The sequence below is a fragment of the Sus scrofa genome, chromosome 3 (assembly GCF_000003025.6).
Source record: "Sus scrofa isolate TJ Tabasco breed Duroc chromosome 3, Sscrofa11.1, whole genome shotgun sequence".
Taxonomy (NCBI): Eukaryota; Metazoa; Chordata; class Mammalia; order Artiodactyla; family Suidae; genus Sus; species Sus scrofa.
In genome coordinates this window covers 26,228,351-26,246,357 of record NC_010445.4, presented here as the reverse complement: position 1 = coordinate 26,246,357, position 18,007 = coordinate 26,228,351, and the positions used below count along the sequence as shown (strand labels likewise).

Below are 18,007 nucleotides of genomic sequence, written 5' to 3'. Positions count from 1 at the left end.
CGATGCCTCTTTTTATTGAGTCTGCCATGAAGCCAGGTCTTAGCTGAGACTTCCTGCCTCTCTGCTCCTGATGCCAAACTCTGGTTTCTCCGATGCTGTTTCTGTTTCATCCCATAAGACTCCAGGCCTGAAGTCCAGCTGATTTCAATGATTTCTAAGAGGGGAAAAAAAAAAATCCATTCACACCAAGCGTTTTCTAGGTTTAGCCCCTTTGTTGAAGATTGAGGGGATGGAGTTCCCTGGTGGCCTGGTGGTTAAGGATCTGGCATTGTCACTGCTTTGGCTCAGATTTGATCCCCCGGTCTGAGAACTTCCACATGCCTTGGGTGTGGCCAAAAAAAAAAAAAAAAAAAAAAAAGATTGGGGCATCTCCTCTCGCATTACTATCTCCCGATTTTCTGGGTTTTTTTCCTCCTTCCTCCCCCTTCTTTCTTCCTCTCTATCTACTCCTACTTACCTCAAGAGAGACACAAATTTCTCATCTTCAGCTGAGGATTTGGTGGCCCTGCTCTAGGGACTCTCCCTCCACCTCAAATATGTCATTAAAATAAGGAGTTCCGGAGTTCCCACTGTGGCTCCGTGGTAGCAAACCCGACTGATATCCATGAGGATTTGGGTTCAATCTCTGGCCTTGCCCAGTGGGTTAAGGATCCAGTGCTGCTGTGACCTATGGTGTAGGTCACAGACGAGGCTCAGATCCCGAGTTGCTGTGGTTGAGGTGTAGGCTGGCAGCTATAGCTCCGATTGGACCCCTAGCCTGGGAACCTCCATATGCCGCAGGTGTTGCCCTAAAAAGCAAAAAAGCAAAAAAAATAATAATAATAAAACATAGTTGACTTACAGTGTTGTGCCAATTTCTGCTGTACAGCAAAGTGCCTTAGTCACTCATATATATACATTTCTTTTCTCATATTCTTTTCCATCATGGTCTCTCCCAGGAGACTGGGTCCAATTCCCTGTGCTGTGCAGTAGGCCCTCATTGCTTATCCATTCTAAATGTAACAGCTTGCATCTACTAATCCCAAATACCATCTTTTCAAATGCTATTACTTTGGTAAAGGAAGAAAAGAAACTCCATTTTTTTTTTTTTCTTGCAGGACAAAAATTAATCGCCTCCCTGATTCCCATGACTTCTAGAGACAGAATTAAAGCCATCAGGAATCAGCCAAGGACCATGGACGAGAAAAGGAACCTTAGGTATGGACCAAAAGCGTTTCTTCTTGCCCAGCTTTCATGCAAATGTCCACCTTCTGCTTTTCTCCCACGTCAGAAAGGACATCCTGCTGGAGAATGCCACGCCATCTGTGTAGGTCGCCCGAGTGGGGGCTGTGCTTGATGCCCGGCGTGCAGAGAGCAGTGCGTGAAAACAGAGGGAGTAACTTTGGGATGGTGAAGTCGGGCTACCCCTCCCTCGGCCAGGTGACCCAGGTTAACAGCCGCAGAGATAAGTCACGGGACCGGAAGGACGTCCCCTCTGTGGTACCCCCTCCGAAAACCCCCAACCCCGGTCTAACCAGACGGAAAAAAACGCAGTCAAACCCTCATAGTGGGACATTCTACAAATACCTGAGCCGTAGTCCTTAAACCTGTCAAGCTCATCCAAAAATGGAAAATCTGAGAAACGATCACAGACTACGGGGTTCTTCTTCTTCCTTTTTTTTTTTTTTTTTTTTTTTTGTCTTTTTTAGCGCCTCACCCATGGCATATGGAAGTTCCCAGGCTAGGGGTTGAATCGGAGCTGTAAGCTGCCTCAGCAATGCCAGATCCCAGCCACGTCTGCCACCTACACCACAGCTCACGGCAATGCCAGATCCTTAACCCACTGTGCAAGGCCAGGGATTGAACCCACATCCTCATGGATTCTAGTCGGGTTTGTTAACTGCTGAGCCATGACGGGAACGTCCTAAAGGGTTCTAAAGAGACATGACAGCTATGCCCCGTGATATCCTGGATGGGTCCTGGAAGATAAGCCAGGCATCTGTGGAAAAACTAGTACAGTTGGAATAGTCTAGAGTGCAGGTAAAAGTTATACATCAACGTTGGTTTCTTAGTTCTGACAAACCTACTTTGGACATGTAAGATGTGGAGTTCCTGCGTGACTCGGCGGGTTAAGAATGAGGATGGTGTCCATGAGGATGCGGTTCTATCCCTGGCCTGGCTCATCGGGTTGAGGACCCTGGGTTGCCCCAGGTTGCCATTGCTGGGGCTCAGATCCAGCATTTCTGTGGCTGCGACGTAGGCCTGTAGCTACAGCTCCAATTCAACCCCTGGCCTGGGCACTTCCATATGATGCAGGTGCAGCTGTAAAAAGAAAATTTTTTTTAAATGTAAAAAGGAGTTCCTGTTGTGGGGCAGCGGCAACGAATCCAACTAGGAACCGTGAGGTTGCGGGTTCAATCCCTGGCCTCGCTCAGTGGGTTAAGGATCCTGAGTTGCCGTGAGCTGTGGTGTAAGTTGCAGATGCAACTCAGATCTGGCATTGCTGTGGCTGTGGTGTAGGCCAGCAGATGTAGCTCCGATTTGATCCTTAGCCTGGGAACCTCCATATGCCTTGGGTATGGCCCTAAAAAGAAAAACAAAAAACAAAAAACAAGGGTGAGGCAGTTTAAGTCTTCAGACCCTACTTATATATAAGGTTCCTCAGCCTTTCTCTTTTTGCAGTTTGTAGTAGTTGGCAGAAACTAGCAGAGCAGATGTAGCAATTGCTAATAAATGATTCAAATGATGCAGTTGTTCTGAGGTTCAAAGTCTGGCAGGGTGGGGGTGGGGGATAAATAAGTCAACAGGTAACTATGATACAAAAAAAATCAGGCCAAATCAAAACAGAAGGAGATTGCAGTGGGAGGACCAGAAGGAGGAGATACAGTGCATTGGACAAACCAGGGGAGGGGGGCATCTGAACTGAACCTTAGATGATGCTGGAGGGTGGCGGGGGGGCCTTTGCCATGGACCAAAGAGAACCAGGAAAGGCCAGAGCAAAGGAGATGTAATGCGTTCTTGGAAAGTTAAAGAGACCAACTGTGGCTGGATTTTTCTCTAAACACTCTTCTATCCAGGAGGACGCGGGTTCGAACCCTGGCTTCGCTTAGTGGGTTAAGGATCCTGCATTGCTGTGGCTGTGATATAGGCCGGCAGCTGTAGCTCCAATTCACCCCTAGCCTGGGAACTTCCATATGCCTCAGGTGTGGCCCTAAAAAGCAAAAAAAAAAAAAAAAAAAAAGTTCAAAGCACTTTTCTGTTTCAAGCTCTACATGCTTCCCTCTGTCCCAAGGCTGGAGACTCCAAGGACTTTACAGCGGGATTTTCAACCTGCTGTTTGGGTCTGGATCATTCTGTGTTGTGGGGGCTGTCTATTCACTGCAGGGTGTACACAGCATCTGTGGTCTCCTCCCAAGAGAGGTCGGTGGCACCCACCACCCCCTGTTTGACAACTCAAGAGCTCTCCAGGGGTTCCCTTGGCGCGGGGGAGGGGGGAAGGGGGGGCACAAATCGGCCAGGCTGAGAACCATTGACTTCTGGGGACCCCAGCCCCCTCCTGATGGTTATCCCTCACACCCTCCACCCTTCCCCCTGCTTATTCCGTGTTGGCCAGCCTGGCCTCTTTGGGGGGTCATGTTAGCTGTTCCTTGTGCAGGGACAGCCCCTTCTCCACAGACTAACCCCGCTTCTCCTTCAAGATTTGGAGCAAAGATGGCGCTATTCCAACACAATCTTCACCCCAGCACATCCGATCTCCTTACTCTGCTGTTTTTCTTTCCCAAAGTACAACTCACCTTCTTTGTTTTTTTTCAAGGCCACGTCCATGGCATATGGAAATTCCCAGGCCAGAGGTCGAATCAGAGCTCCAGCAGCCAGCCTACACCCCAGCCACAGCAACACAGGACCCAAGCCATGTCTGCAACCTACACCACAGCTCACGCTAATGTCCAATCCTTAACCCACTGAGCAAGGCCGGGGATTGAACCCACAACCTCATGGTTCCTAGTTGAATTCCTTTCCGCTGTGCCACAACAGGAACTCCACTTCACCTTCTATTATCCTATATTGTTTCCCCACTTTAGTACTGTATCTATTATTTATTTTCATTCTCTTCCAACATGGATGTGTGCTCCCCAGCTGGCAAAATCCTTCTCTAGCTCACCACCTGGAGCTGTGCCTGGCACATCGGAGGCACTCAGGAACTCTGGGGGAAATGTATGCATTACAGCATCAGTGTCTCTCACTTTTTGGTGCTGTTTCTCATAGGAAAATAGTTGAAAAAGAGAAAAGCAAGCAGTCTCGTCGTATCCTGGAGCTCACCTGCTGTGCTCAGTGCCTAAACTCCATGTCGCTGGTAAGTCGGTCTTTGCTGCGGTCTGTTGGTGGGTACGGCGTTGGGTGCAGGCGGGGAGGTGGGATGGTGGGGATGACAGAGGGGCCACAGGGAGGAGGAACCCAAGGTCAGGGCTGTTTCCCTGAAGGATGTAGGCATTGGGTCCGTCTAGGTGTGGGACCACCAGGGGGATGTGGGAAAGTCTAAGAGGGTGCTGAGTTATTCAAGCCCCTGGGCCACTGTGGGCATCACCTGCCACAGCAAACCTGGGAAGATGACAAATCATAGCAGTCACTTTGGGGGGTGGTCCTGCGGATGAAATGGGGTCGCATTTGCCAGTGCATCGGCAGGGGCTGGCTGCATTGTCCTGCTCCAGAAATGGTGGCCGTGCTTGTTGTCATGGTACCTGCTCCGTAGACACCTGTTGGGGGTACGGAAGCTCTCACCCTTTGCTCCCCGCTCCAGACATACCGGAGAGTCAAGAACAGCCTGTCCGAACTCCTCCATTCCATCAACCTCTGGCAGAAGACGTTCAAGGTCATCAGAGGCAAGTTCGGCACCAGCGTCCTCTCCTATTTCAACTTTCTGAGATGGCTTTTGAAGTTCAACGTTCTCGCGTTCGTTGTGACCTTCAGTTTCATCATAATCCCTCAGTTAACCGTGGCCCCAAAGAACCACCTCCAATTCACTGGACTGGAATTTGTAACCGGGGCGGTAAGTGCTCCACCCGTCACCCCCCGCACCCAGACATCACACCTGAGACCCGGGGACGCACCTGCCCTGCACCCTTCCAGGCCACTCGTTTTGCCTGGAAGTCAACAGATGGGGAAAGTGGGTGTTTAAATTGTTTTCCTTTTCTCCCTCAAAGTAATATGTACACAACATAGTAGAATCTCTGCCTCCCAAGGAGACCAGGGTAACGGGTTTTGTTGTCCAGAATCCTCTTCTCCGCACATATGTGGACACATCATGTGTAGATAGATGCATTTTTTTTTGTTTGTTTTAACAAAAGATGAATTGGGAGTTCCTGTCATGGCTCAGTGGTTAACGAATCCGACTGGGAATCATGAGGCTTTGGGTTCCATCTCTGACCTCGTTCAGTGGGTAAAGGATCCAGCATTGCTGTGAGCTGTAATGTAGGTCGCAGATGTGGCTTGGATCCTGCCGCTGGCGTCAGCCAGCGGCCACAGCCCTATTTGACCCCTGGCCTGGGAACCTCCATATGCCTCAGGTGTGGCCCTAGAAAAGGCAAAAAGGCAAAAAGACAAAAAAAAAAAAAAAGATGAATTAACAAAAGAAGACTTGCTTTCTTGCACCTAATATGTGGTGGGACATCTCATATTAATGTTCATCTACCTTTCTTTCTTTCTTCCTTTCTTTTTGCTGTGCCCAAGGAATGCAGAAGTTCCTGGCCAGGGATCAAACCTATACCACAGGCTGCAGTCAAAGTTAAGATTCCCCCAGGGAGTTCCCTTTGTGGCTCAATGGGTTAGGAACCTGACCAGTATCCATGAGGATGAGGGTTTGATCCTTGGCCTCATTCAGTGGGTTAAGCTCCAGCATTCCTGCAAACTTCAGTGTACGTCAATGCAGCTCAGATCCTGTATTGCTGCAGCTGTGGAGTAGGCAGGATCAAACCCAAGTCCTCATGGATATTAGTCAGATTCATTTCTGCTGAGCCACAATGGGAAGTCCTTTCATAGCTTCTTGTTCAGACCAAGATCCAAGCAAAGACCACACTCTCTGTTGTTTTTCTCTGAAGCCTATTCATCTAGAACAGTCCCCCCAATCCCTGCCCCCTTGTGTCTTTTTGGCCATGCCCACAGCATGCAGATGTTCCTAGGCTAGGGATCAAACCCCCACCAGAGCAGTGACCCACGACACAGCAGATCCTTAACCACTAGGCCACCAGGGAACTCCCTGCCCCCTTTTATCAGTGAGCCCTTTAAAGAAAGAGTCTCTGGAGTTCCCATCGTGGCTCAGTGGTTAATGAACCTGACTAGTATCCATGAGGATGAGGGTTCGATCCCTGGCCTCACTCAGTGAGTTAAGGATCCAGCATTGCTGTGAGCTGTGGTGTAGGTAGCAGACAAGGCTTGGATCTGGCGTTGCTGTGGTTGTGGTGTAGGCCGGCAGCTATGGCTCCAATTGGAGCCCTCGTCTGGGAAGCTCCATATGCCTTGGGTGTGGCCCTAAAAAGACAAAAAAAAAAAAGTGGTAACACACTGACGGGTGCAAGCTTCTCACACACAGAAGAGGTCAGTTGTGCTGACCACACTCATTCACTGTTTCTCCAGAGATCCACCTGACTGGGTATATTGTCCTTTTCAGGGTTATTTTAGCGACACAGTGATGTACTATGGCTTTTACACCAATTCGACCATCCGGCACGGGGACGGCGGGGCCTCCTACAACATGCAGCTGGCCTACATCTTCACCATCGGAGCGTATTTGGTCACCTGCTTTTTCAGTTTGCTGTTCAGGTGTGGAATGTCTGCATTTTCGGGTTCTAAGCGCTTTTCAGCTTTAGGCAACATTTAAGAGATTCAAGAGAATCAAGAGTTACAAGGGAATCCATTGCTCTACCATGTCAGCTTTCTGCTGCTGATCTTTCCTTGTCCTGGGGCGTAAAGTATACATTTGGATAGAGGCAGAGAGGTTTTCACGTGCCTTCAAAGACACTGGTCAGTCTGAAAATAAGGATGCAATGACTCAAGCCATTTTTTGTTTATTTGTTTCTTTTCTGGTTTTTGTTTTTTTCACAGCATATGGAAGATCCCAGGCCAGGGGTCAAATTGAAACTGCAGCTGTGGCCTATGCTACAGCCATGGCAACACCAGATCCTTAGCCCACTGAGCAAGACCAGGGATCGAACCCACGTCCTCGCAGAGACAACGCCGTGTCCTTAACCTGCTGAGCCATAACAGGAACTCCATGACTCAAGAAGTTTTGATGGACAATTGTGGATTGATAGTTATCCAGAAGGATGTATGGATGTTCTATCTCTGTATTGGTTTATGAAGTCTTTGTAACAAAGGGCCACAGACTGGGTGGCTTAAACAACAGAAATTTATTTTCTTAAATTCCAGAGGCTAGAAGTCCAAGTTCAAGGTGGCAGTGGGATTGGTTTCTCCTGTGGCCTCTCTCCTTGGCTTGCAGACAGCCAGCCACCTTCTCACTGTGTCCTCATGTGATCTGCCCTCAGTGCATGTCTGAATCCTAATTTTTTCTTCTTATAAGGACACCGGTCATATTGGATTAGAACCCACCTGTATGACCTCACTTTAGTCTAATTACCTCTGTAAAAACACTATCTTCAAATACAGTCACTCTCTTGGGTATTATGGGCTAGGACTTCAGCATATTAATTTTTAGGGGATACAGTGCAGCTTATAACAACCTCACTGCCAGCATGATAATCCAAAATAAAACACGATCTTGTTTTGCCCTGTCAAACTGGGAACGGTTTCCTAAGCTGCTCTTACTAGGTGGTGGCAAATTTTGGAAAGGTAATGTCCAGCTTTTTTTTTTTTTTTCTTTTTATGGCTGCACCTGCAGCATATGGAAATTCCCGGGCTAGGGGTCTAATTGGAGCTGCAGGCCTACGCCACAGCCACGGCAACGCTGGATCCTTAACCCAAGGAGCATCGTCTCTTGCATCCTTATGGAGACTATGTTGGGTTCTTTTTTTTTTTTTTTTTTTCTGTCTTTTTGCCTTTTCTAGGGCTGTAACTGTGGCATATGGAGGTTCCCAGGCTAAGGGTCTAATCAGAGCTGTAGCCGTTGGCCTATGTCAGAGCCACAGCAATGCTGGATCCTTAGCCCACTGAGCAAGGCCAGGGATCGAACACGCAACCTCATGGTTCCTAGTCAGATTTGTTAACCACTGAGCCACGACAGGAACTCCATATCTTGGGTTCTTAACTCACTGAGCCATAATGGGAGCTCTGGAACTGTCCATTTGACTCGGCATTTTTAATGTGCCAGACTTAGTGCTAAGAGCTTCCTGGGCTGGATTTCATTGTCTCCTGCTGACATCTCCAGGATAATAATAGCTGCCTTTCTTGCATGCTTACAGCTCTAAGAGTGACACTGATTCTTATGGTGGGCTGAATAATGCCCCCCACTTTTCAAAGATGTCCACATCCTACCCTCCAGGACCTGTGAAAAGGTTACCTTATCTGGCAGAAGGGATTTTGCAGATGTGGCTTGGAGCTATTGTTGCTGTGGCTGTGGTGCAGGCCTCAGCTACAGCTCCAATTCGACCCTTAGCCCAAGAACTTCCATATGCCACCAGTGTGGCCATAAAAAAATAAACAAACAGACAAAAAAAAAAAGACTAAATACATGCTGTTAAGCAAGTAAGTTTGGGGCAATTAATTATAGAGGCAAAAGGAAACGACTACAACTCTAATAGTAACTCTGTGTGGTGTGAACTGCTATTATCCCCATTATGTAGATGTGGAAACTGAGGGTCAGAAGAGTTAAAATGACAAAATCCCCAGCTGGCAGTCTAGGGTTATAAAGTCAGATCCTAAAGCTGGTGATGGCTATGGTATGGGCTGTTGCAGAAGAACTTGGGGCTCGGTCTTCCGTGTTGTCTTCCACCATGAATGATGGGACTTTCCTTTGTTTTAATCTCTGCACCCCCAATGCCTGTCCTAATAACCCTTGGGTATTTTGGGTTTTGCCTTCCCTAGCATGGCCAGGTATTTCCGGAACAACTTCATAAACCCCCATGTTTACTCCCGAGGGATTGCTAAACTCATTTTTTGCTGGGATTTCACCGTTACGCATGAAAGTGCTGTAAAGCTGAAACAGAAGAATCTGAGCACTGAGATACAGGTAAGACAAGCTAGCTTTACACCCCTTCCCATGGCTGGTCTTCTTTCCTCTTTTATCATATCTGTGATTTTTTAAAAGCAATAGTTATTTTTTATTTCCCAGAAACAAAAACAAACCCCTGAAATTATGTAAATGCCTGTGCTGGTGATGATATAGGGAAATGGACATTTTCACACAACGTGACTTTGTAATTGATACAGGCTTGCCTTATAAAATAAAATTTTAAATAATTATTATTTAAAAAATAACAATTTTGGGAGTTCCTGTCGTGGCGCAGTGGTTAACGTATCCGACTAGGAACCATGAGGTTGCGGGTTCGGTCCCTGCCCTTGCTCAGTGGGTTAACGATCCGGCGTTGCCGTGAGCTGTGGTGTAGGTTGCAGATGCAGCTCGGATCCTGCGTTGCTGTGGCTCTGGTGTAGGCCAGTGGCTACACCTCCATATGCTGCGGGAGCAGCCCAAGAAATAGCAAAAAGACAAAAAAAAATAAATAATAACAATTTGGGAGTTCCCCATTGTGGCTCAGCAGAAACTAATCTGACTAGCATCCATGAGGACACAGGTTCGATCTCTGGCCTTGCTCAGTGGCTTAAGGATCTGGCATTGTCATGAGCTGCGGTGTAGGTCGAAGACTCGGCTTGGATCTGGCATTGCTGTGGCTGTGGTGTAGGCCGGCAGCCACAGCTCTGATTCAACCCTTAGCCTGGGAACCTCCGTATGCCATGGGTATGGTCCAAGCAGAATTTATAAACAAAGTGTTTTTTGGGTTTTTGTTGTTGTTGTTGTTGTTGTTGTTTCTTTTTTGGCTGCCCTGTGGCATGTGCAGTTCCCAGGCCAAGGATCAGATCCAAGCTGCAGTTGGATCCTTAACCCCCTGTGCGGGGTCAGGGATCAAATCTCCATCCCAGTGCTGCAAAGATGCTGCTGCTCCATAGCATCACATTGGGAACTCCAAATGAAGGGGTTTTGACAAGAGGGTTGCAGAGGGTTTCTTTCTTTCTTCCTTTTTTTTTTAAGGGCTGCACGTGTGGCATATGGACGTTCCCAGGCTAGGGGTCCAATTGGAGCTGTAGCCACCAGCCTACACCACAGCCACAGCAACACAGGATCTGAGCCACATCTGCAACCTACACCACAGCTCACGGCAACACTGGATCCTTAACCCACTGAGCGAGGCCAGGGATCAAACCCCACCTCCTCATGGATACTAGTTGGGTTCATTTCCTCTGAGCCACAACGAGAACTCCTGCAGAGGGTTCCTTTGGCAGAGGGATCCCTGGTGTAGACACCCCGCCTCATTCTAAAAGAAGCTTCTGTGGCCTCAAGGTGCTTTTCCTGATCACGGTCCCAATCCCTGTTCCTCTGAGATGGAAAAGGTGTTTAATGAAGTGATGGGGGTTTTTGCCCATTTGAGATTTTCCCACAAGTCTCCTAATTTGAGTCCATCATGCACCTCCTCCTCTCTCTACCCTGTGGATCTGGGGTGGGTTTGTGTTTCTGGGAGCAGCAAGACCTGGGGGTGGGAGGGGGGGTCTTTGCTAACAGTGGAGGGGGGGTCTGTGGGTGAACTCGACTTCCTTGTGTTTACAGGAGAACCTGTCAGAAATCCGCCAGGAGAATGTCAAGTTAACATTCAAACAGCAGTTGGTCCACTTCTCTGCCCACCTGGCAGCCTGGGTTGTGTCTACGGGAGTGGCCATTGCCTGCTGTGTGGCTGTTTATTACCTGGCTGAGAATAACTCAGAGGTAAGCAGAGAGGCAGGAGCTCCAGGGTCCAGAGGGCAGAAGAATAAGGGAAGGGAGGGCGTGGCGGAGAAGGAGGGTGGCAGAGAGCCCACCCCTCCAACCGGGTGGCCAGTAGCATCAGCACAAGTCTGCGAAAAAGTGCAGAATCCTGGGTCCCTTCTTTGGCCCAAGGGCTCAGCATCTATAGCATAAAAATATCTGCAGGTGATGTATGTGCAACGCCCAGAGTGGGAGGGTCGGGGCTAGTGGAGAGAGGGGAGGACCTGAGATGGGCCTTGGACTTGGGATCAGGTTCTGATTTCTTCCTCTCTGAGTCTATCCCTAATGCCTCTCATAGCCGCTGGTACTGAGCAGACACTCAATAAGTACTGCGAACTGAGGGAGTTTGGCAAAAGATTTATTTTTCCAAGTCCCAGATTCCTTACCTGTAACCAGGAGTATCGGGCTTTGTAAGCATGCAGTTAGGACAAGAGAAAAGTTATGTGGAGAGTCTATTTAGTGCATGGTCCTGTGGTGAGCAAGGAATATCAGCTTTTTCTTTTAATTATATGAACTCTGTGACTAATTAGCTAGGTGGGTGAAGTACTGTTTTTCTGTAGGTTTCACCTTTCTCTGATGGAAAAGGGGGCTAATTGAGGCTCATTTTGCCACCCTCTAGAGTTGTTACGCGGGTTGGTCAGATTGTGTGACTTTCTTTACGGGTCCCCCACACTCTCAGGATAAAATCCATCCTCCAGGGATTTGGTCTCCATCCCCTAATTTGGTCTCCAGTCTTACAATGTCTATAAGCATCTGGTTCCAGGCCTCGAGGACAGCATTGTAATCCAGGTTACTCTCATCCAAAGATGCAGCCAGAAGTGCAAGGGGTGCTTTCAAAACCATCTGGAGGTAGATGAGGGTGGGGCCAGGCCCCGGGGGAGGAGAACAGGGAATTGTCAGACATCCGATAAACCCACTGGATTGGCCCATCCCCCGAGGGCACCTGGCTGAGGGGCAGCCCAGGCTTCACTCCAGCCAAATGTCAGAGTGGCATCCCCGTGAAGGCAGGGACACCTCTCTGGGTTCTCATACAAAGATGGGGCACCGGCTAGCAGAGGCTCCCCTTCCCTCTCATTCAGCACCAAGGACAGGGAAAGCCTGGTGAAATGAACAAGGGCACATGGGAGAAAGGAGGAGAGACTCTCAGTGCTTCAGTAGCTTTGGAGCTCAAGCGTTTGCTCCAAAGGCCGGGAGCCCATTCTGGTGTCCCCAGACCTCTTGGTAAGGAAAGTCAGGTCGCAGCGTGGCTGCTGGAACTCAGGTCCCTGAGTCTGATAGACAGGGGTGACCCTAGGCTAGGGGCAAATGTGCTCCTTCCTACATGGGTGACCCCGGGCAAGCATCTTCACCTCTCTGAGCCTCAGGCCATCCATCAGTCAGGTCTATGAATATTCCCTGCTGGGCTGTAGTGAGAATTAAAGCAGCCTTGTGGGGGATTCTCAGCCCAGGGTAAGTGCTCAATAAATGGCATCTTAAGAGCTAATCTCAGAGGAGCCACTCCTGGGGTTTTCCCATCATGGAGGGTCTTCTGAGTCACGCAAAGAGGGGTCCAAGGTAGAGTTGGCATCTTTTTTTAAAACTTCTTTTTGTTGTTTTGCTTTTTTAGGGCCACACCTGTGGCCTATGGAAGTTCCCAGGGTAGGGGTTGAATCAGAACTACAGCTACTGACCTACGCCACAGCCACTAGGAATCCGAGCCATGCCTGTAACCTATACCACACCTCATGGCAACACCGGGTCCTTAACCCACTGAGTGGGGCCAGGGATCGAACCCGTGTCCTCATGGATGCTAGTCAGGTTCGTTTTCACTGAGCCACAATGAGAATTCCTAGATTCGGCATCTTGATTCTCTCTCTCCATCCCCTGCAGTTCCTGGCGAACCACAGGGACCCCGGGGCGGTGCTGTTACTGCCTTTTGTTGTGTCCTGCATCAACTTGGCTGTGCCTCGGTTCTACTCCATGTTCAGGCTGGTGGAGCATTATGAGATGCCAAGGCACGAAGTCTACAGCCTCCTGATCCGGTAGGTGTGGCTGTCACTCTCGGCACCAGCCTCCATTTTCATGCAGGGAAATGGGACGGGTGCCAGAAAGGGTCATGCCCAAGTATCAAAGTTCTGTTTCCCAGAAAGAATTTCAAGAGTAAAATATGTTTATATGGTGTAGGTTAATAACTATAAAATCCAAAGAGCTCTGAGGAAATACAGTTATTGAGTACATCTACCTTTTTCTAAAGTAAGGGCTTATCTTTCCCAGTTGTTCCCAGTCTGAGGATTAACATAATCTCAGTTATGAGATGTTCAGATGGGCAGGTTGTGCACTGCACAAATGTTCTTGGCTAGGGAGTCGTATGGGGACTGATGTTATCCAGTGTTCCCATAAGCCGAACTGTGAGTATGAGTACCCACTGGATCAACCACATGGAACAGGTGCATTTTGGTAATTCAACCATTCAAACAGAAGTGGAAGGAGTGCTTTTGCCAATTCGTTTTGATTCCTACAAAGGCAATGTATGTGCTAGAGGTGACCCTATAGTTTTTTGTTTGTTTTTGCTTTTTTTAGGGCCACACCTGCAGCATTTGGAAGTTCCCAGGCTAGGGGTCAAATGGGAGCTACAGCCTCCGGCCCACGACACAGCCACAGCCACAGCAGATCTGAGCTGCATCTGTGACCTACACCACAGCTCACAGCGATGCCAAATCCTTAACCCACTGAGCGAGGCCAGGGATCAAACCTGCATCCTCACAGAAACTAGTCAGATTCTTAATCCAGTGAGCCACAATGGGACCTCCAAGCTGTGTGATCTTGTACAAGTTATTTCATCTGAGTTTCGGTTTCCCCAGTGGTAAGATTGACATTAAGTGCTATCTACCTGATGATAGAGTTGTAAGGATTGGAATGATGCAATAAAGTCCTCACCACGTTTATGATCTCTGTTAGCATGAATAGTGATGAAGAGTGTGTATATTTACTACTATTACAGTGAGAAGTGAAATCACAAAGTTTGAAGCTGCCCAAAAGAGGGTGTATCAGTCAGAATAAATGAGGCTAAGCTGTGGTAACAAACAGCACCCCCCACATCTCAGTGGCTTAGAACACAGAGGTTCATTTCTTGTTCAGGCTACATGTCCTCTGTGGATTGGCAGGGCATTTTGCTCATGTTAACCACTCAGGAATCCTGGCTGAAATTGCAGGAACCATCGCAAATATTGCTGATTGTCATTCCAGGGAAAAGACAGTGATTCCAGAAGGGTCTCACTGGCATTCAAGTGCTCTAGCCTAAAAGGGACACACGTGATGCATATCACTTCCGTTCACAATTCATTGGCAGAACAAGCCAGATGGCCCCACTCGACCATGGAGGGGGCAGGAATTTCCATCCTACCATGTGCCCCCAAGAAAATATTAGCAGACAGCACTTGTGACTTCCATGGAGGGTAACGGTAATTGTTTTCTCTTTTGTTATTTAGGAACATCTTTCTGAAAATATCAATCATTGGAATTCTTTGTTACTATTGGCTGAACATCGTGGCCTTGGCTGGTGAAGAGGTGAGACTTCCATGCTGTTTTGCCTTAAGTTTGGTTTCTTAGCCTTTGATGAGAGAAGAAGTGAGTTTTTCAAGTTTCTCAAGAGTTCTTCTTATGATATTAGAACAGCTGTCATTTTCTTCTTCCATCCCTCCATCCGTCCATCCACCCGTCCCTCCCCCCTCCATCCTTCCCTCCTTCCCTCCATCCATTCATCCTTCCATTCCTCCATCCGTCCTTCCCTCCCTCCCTCCATCCATCCTTCTATCCCTCTGTCCCTCCATCCTTCCATCCACCTGTCCCTCCCTCTCTCCATCCATCCATCCATGCCTCCATCCATCCATCCATGCCTCCATCCATCCATCCTTGGCATGTGCACCTGAAATGTTCCTTTCCCATTCAGCCAAATCTAAAAGATCCCAATCCATCAGCTTGTAGCACTGGCTTCCTGCAGAGGTAACTGACCACTAGTTTCATAAACCAACTCCTTCAGCCTTCCAGTTTGTACTCGTCTGCTAAACCCCTAGGCCATTTTCTTCATCGAGTGGATATCGGTTTCTTATAAGGTTCATAAGCAAAAAGAGGGGAAGTATCATTAGCCATCGACACTTCTTGCCCTCTTTGGTTGAGAAATGGGATCCAGAGGGCATAGGCCAGAGAAGAAAAGCAGAGAGGTAGGGGGAGGGCAAGTTTGGGTTCATAGGGAGGGCAAGCCCGAATAGGGGAAGAAGGAGCGTGGAAAGAGAATAAACACTCTTAGAAACAAACTCAGCCTAAGGGTGCGTTTCTGCTGAGAGTGAGTCTGCTTTTCAGGGCCACAAAGACTCCTGGGCAAATGAAGCCACCAGCCACATCCTCATGAGTGCAGGGAGCCAAGAACGGGTGGGAACTGAGAGGAGGCAACAGCCTCTTCCCACACCCCAACTCTTGTTTGCCTTCCAGTGTTGGGAAACCCTCATTGGCCAGGAAATCTACCGGCTCCTTCTGATGGATTTTGTGTTCTCTTTAGCTGATTCCTTGCTGGGGGAGTTCCTGAGGAGGTAAATATCGGTCTGTCTTAAGCAATTTGTACCTGACTTTGTAACCAGAGCCACAGCCTCAGCCGAGCAGGAAGTCTGGGTCCCTTATGTACATTGTTCTAAGTCTGCCTCTTGTCCTTTGGGATAGTGTTTTCTTCTGAATTAATTGTAGTGTCACCTTGATAGGACAGTCCTGTTGTCACAGTTCATTTAGCTCAGCTGGCTCTTTAAAACCTTCTTCCGAAAAAGAAAATTCTAGAAATTCAACGCAGAAATGGAGTCATTTGAAATCTTACCCACCATGGATAATTTTAATATGTATATGTATATTCTTCCATATTTTTCTATGAATCTACTGCTTTGTGGATATGTATGTACTCCTTAATTTTTCAAGACCAAGTGAGGTCACACTGCAGAACCACTGTGGAGTTTGTTCTTACTGATGTTATCACGAATCACTATGACTTGGCATCTTTCCATGCTTGTACCTATAGATTTATCTCATTTTTTGGCCTTTTTTTAAGGCCACTCCTGTGACATATGGAGGTTCCCAGGCCAGAGGTGGAATCGGAGCTGCAGCTGCTGGCCTACACCACAGCCACAGCAACACGGGATCCAAGCCGCATCTGCAACCTATGCAAGAGCTTGCAACAATGTTGGATCGATCCTTCACCCACTGAGTGAGCCCGGGGGCCAAACCCTCATCTTCATGGACACTATGTCACCTTCTTCACCTGCTGAGCCACAACGGGAACTCCCCAAATTCACTTTTTTTTTTTTTTTGGTCTTTTTAGGGCTGCACCTGAGGCATATGGACATTCCCAAGTTAGGGGTCGAATTGGAGCTGTGGCCACTGACCTACACCACAGCTACAGCAACGCCAGATCTTTAATCCACTGAGCGAGGCCAGGGATAGAACCTGCGTCCTCATGGATGCTATTCAGATTCATTTCCGCTGAGCCACGACGGGAATTCCTCCCCAAACTCACTTTTAGTCCAGCCTCTGTTCAGGGTCTGGGCATAAAGATGAGAAGTTGTTTTGTTTTTTTAACAGCAGTTTTTTATTGGCAACTCCTCTGTATGAAAAAAAAAAAAAAAAACCAAAAGTGGTCTCAAATTTCTTCAGAATAAATGGAGATTTAGTTTTCCTCCTTGTGGGTTTAGGAAACAGGGAAACACCATGAATTCAATAACAGTAACCAAAAGTTGAAAAAAATTTCAGTTTATTTGTGTTGAAAGGCCCTGAGTTTGTCTAGTCTCTGGGAAAAAGAGCTTTAACAAGTAAAAAGTGGTGTAAACAAGACAACAGGTGAGATCATTTAAATAATATTGCATTTAAATAATACCCATTATTAATTAATAAATAATTATATATTGAAATAATAGGTGGGATAATTTAAATAATGTTCTCTAGAATTTTTATGAACCACTTTAGCAATACCTCCACTCAAGTGTGTTGTGTTAGTTCCATTTTTCCTCAATTTCTCAATTACTTCTTTGAAATCATGTTTATGGTTGGAACTTTTCAAAACTTGCAAGGGGGAGTTCCCATCGTGGCTGAGCGATAATGAATCTGACTAGTAACCATGAGGACGAGGGATCCATCCCTGGCCTCACTCAGTGGGTTAAGGATCCAGTATTGCCGTGAGTTGTGGTGTAGGTCACAGATGAGGCTCGGATCCCACAGTGTAGCTGTGGCTGTGGGGTAGGCTGGCAGCTACAGCTCCAATTGGACCCTTCGCTTGGGAACTCCCATATGCTGCAGGTGCAGCCCTAAAAAGCAAAACAAAAGAAAACAAAATTTTGCAAGGGAACTTATGTGACTTTATTCCAAACTGGTGGGGGATCTCCTCTGTCAATTGTGGGGGAACCTTGGAAGGAGGGAATTGATGGTTTGGTTATTCAACTCATTACACTTTCACAGAATCATTGGGACGCGGTTTATCAGAAGTCTCGGCTTACAGGAGTTTGACATTGCCAGGAATGTCCTGGAACTGATCTACGCACAGACTCTGGTGTGGTAAGGTTTTGTTTGGTTTTGGTTTTTTTCCTCCATTTTTTAAAGTTTTATTGAAGCATAGTTGATTTACAATGCTGTGTTCTGCGGTACATTTTGAAAATATTTGGTTTGCCCAGTGGTTCCCACCTGACAGTGGGCTCAAGAGTTTCAGGGGCAACACTTAGAATCTATTGCTTTTCAAAGCTGCCCAGGTGATACCCAATCCGGCCAGTCTGAGAACTAGGAAATCATGTCCCAGACTATTCTTTTCCTTTATAAGGATTTCAGCCAAGAATCAACATTAAGCAGGAGTCCCAAGCTGGAGGACCCCAGGCTGTATCCAGCCTGAAAGTGTGTGTTGCTCGTCCGACACAGTGCCTTTTCTAAAAATTCACCACCAATATTTAAGAATCAAGAGACTGGGAGTTCAGCAGTAACAAACCGGACTAGTATCCATAAGGATGCAGGTTCCACCCGTGGCCTCACTCGGTGGGTTAAAGATCCAGTGTTGCAGCAAGCTGC

At 47.6% G+C, this 18,007-nt stretch overlaps 1 protein-coding gene across 6 annotated transcripts in view; it reads left to right on the top strand.

Moving 5' to 3' along the window:
* Nucleotides 1-18,007, top strand: part of TMC5 (transmembrane channel like 5) — a 75,723-nt gene that overhangs the window by 40,790 nt on the left and 16,926 nt on the right. For all 6 annotated transcript variants that reach the window (XM_013995619.2, XM_021086537.1, XM_013995618.2 and 3 more), the window contains exons 5-14: nt 1,098-1,197; nt 4,246-4,333; nt 4,778-5,026; nt 6,644-6,795; nt 9,013-9,157; nt 10,748-10,903; nt 12,812-12,963; nt 14,410-14,488; nt 15,410-15,507; nt 17,411-17,506. In XM_013995619.2, the coding sequence (XP_013851073.1) occupies nt 1,098-1,197; nt 4,246-4,333; nt 4,778-5,026; nt 6,644-6,795; nt 9,013-9,157; nt 10,748-10,903; nt 12,812-12,963; nt 14,410-14,488; nt 15,410-15,507; nt 17,411-17,506 (1,315 nt within the window). The remainder of the gene's footprint in view (nt 1-1,097; nt 1,198-4,245; nt 4,334-4,777; nt 5,027-6,643; nt 6,796-9,012; nt 9,158-10,747; nt 10,904-12,811; nt 12,964-14,409; nt 14,489-15,409; nt 15,508-17,410; nt 17,507-18,007) is intronic.